This window comes from Ceratina calcarata, unplaced genomic scaffold (genome assembly GCF_001652005.2).
Source record: "Ceratina calcarata isolate Rehan_Ccalc_2016 unplaced genomic scaffold, ASM165200v1 scaffold9.2, whole genome shotgun sequence".
Taxonomy (NCBI): domain Eukaryota; kingdom Metazoa; phylum Arthropoda; class Insecta; order Hymenoptera; family Apidae; genus Ceratina; species Ceratina calcarata.
Genome location: NW_017180368.1, coordinates 96060 through 97196, shown reverse-complemented (window position 1 = coordinate 97196; position 1137 = coordinate 96060). Strand labels below are relative to the sequence as shown.

General features: G+C 48.2%; 1 protein-coding gene across 1 annotated transcript in view; it reads left to right on the top strand.

The window, feature by feature from the left end:
* Nucleotides 1–363: 363 nt before the first annotated feature.
* Nucleotides 364–1137, top strand: part of Sec71 (ADP ribosylation factor guanine nucleotide exchange factor Sec71) — an 11771-nt gene continuing 10997 nt past the window's right edge. Inside the window, exons 1-2 of the mRNA XM_026818872.1 lie at nt 364–400; nt 602–1101. Coding sequence (XP_026674673.1) covers nt 364–400; nt 602–1101 — 537 coding nt within the window. The remainder of the gene's footprint in view (nt 401–601; nt 1102–1137) is intronic.

Here is a 1137-nt window from a genome sequence, read left to right as displayed (position 1 = left end):
ATCAGCTGAGATCGAAGATTCTATCCCTGCAGCTTCTCCTGGGTATCCTACAGAACGCTGGGCCAGTGCTACGCTCCAACGAGATGTTCGTGATAGCCATAAAGCAATACCTCTGCGTGGCACTGTCGAAAAATGGAGTCTCTTCGGTCCCGGAAGTGTTCGAGCTCTCGTTGGCATTGTTCTTGGCACTGCTGGCTCGGTTCAAAATGCACCTGAAGATGCAGATCGAGGTGTTCTTCAAAGAGATCTTCATGAACATCCTCGAGACATCGAGCAGTTCCTTCGAGCACAAGTGGATGGTGATCCACGCGCTGACTCGCATCTGTGCGGACGCGCAGAGCGTCGTAGACATCTACGTGAATTATGACTGCGATCTATCGGCCGCGAACTTGTTCGAAAGGTACGCAAACAATGTTTATGTTAACCCTTTGCACTTGAGGTCTTTTGCGCTCGGGCGAACCAGCAACTCGTGACGATTTCGGGTATATTACAGAAGAACTTTAGGGGTAGTTCAAATCATTTTATACTATATAGATAGTATACTAAGTTTCAGTCTTTCTAGTGTTAATAATTTTAACTGAGTTTATTTTCATGGTTGCAGATAACTTGCGAAATGAAATCAAGGAAGGGACTGAGCCGCAGGTGTCGACGGCGTTGCCGCAGCCGCGGAGCGATTCGTACGTTATTTCCGCGGAGAAATACTTCCTGCCGTTTGAACTGGCCTGCCAGAGCAAGTCACCCAGGATCGTGGTCACTGCGTTAGATTGTCTGCAGAAGTTGATAGCCTACGGCCATTTAACCGGAAATGTACCTGACTCCACGGAACCTAATAAACTGCTCATCGTCCGCATCGTGGAGACGATATGCGGCTGCTTCATGGGCCCTCAAACCGACGAGGGTGTCCAGTTGCAAATTATAAAAGCCCTACTCACGGTGATGACCAGCCAGCACGTCGAGGTGCACGAAGGCACCGTTCTACTCACCATACGCACCGTTTACAGTGTTTATTTAGCTTCGAAGAATCTGGTGAACCAGACCACCGCGAGGGCCACGCTTACACAGATGATCAACGTTATTTTCGCACGCATGGAGACGCAGGCAGTACGTTTATTAATTAATTTTCATTTAATACTAAAA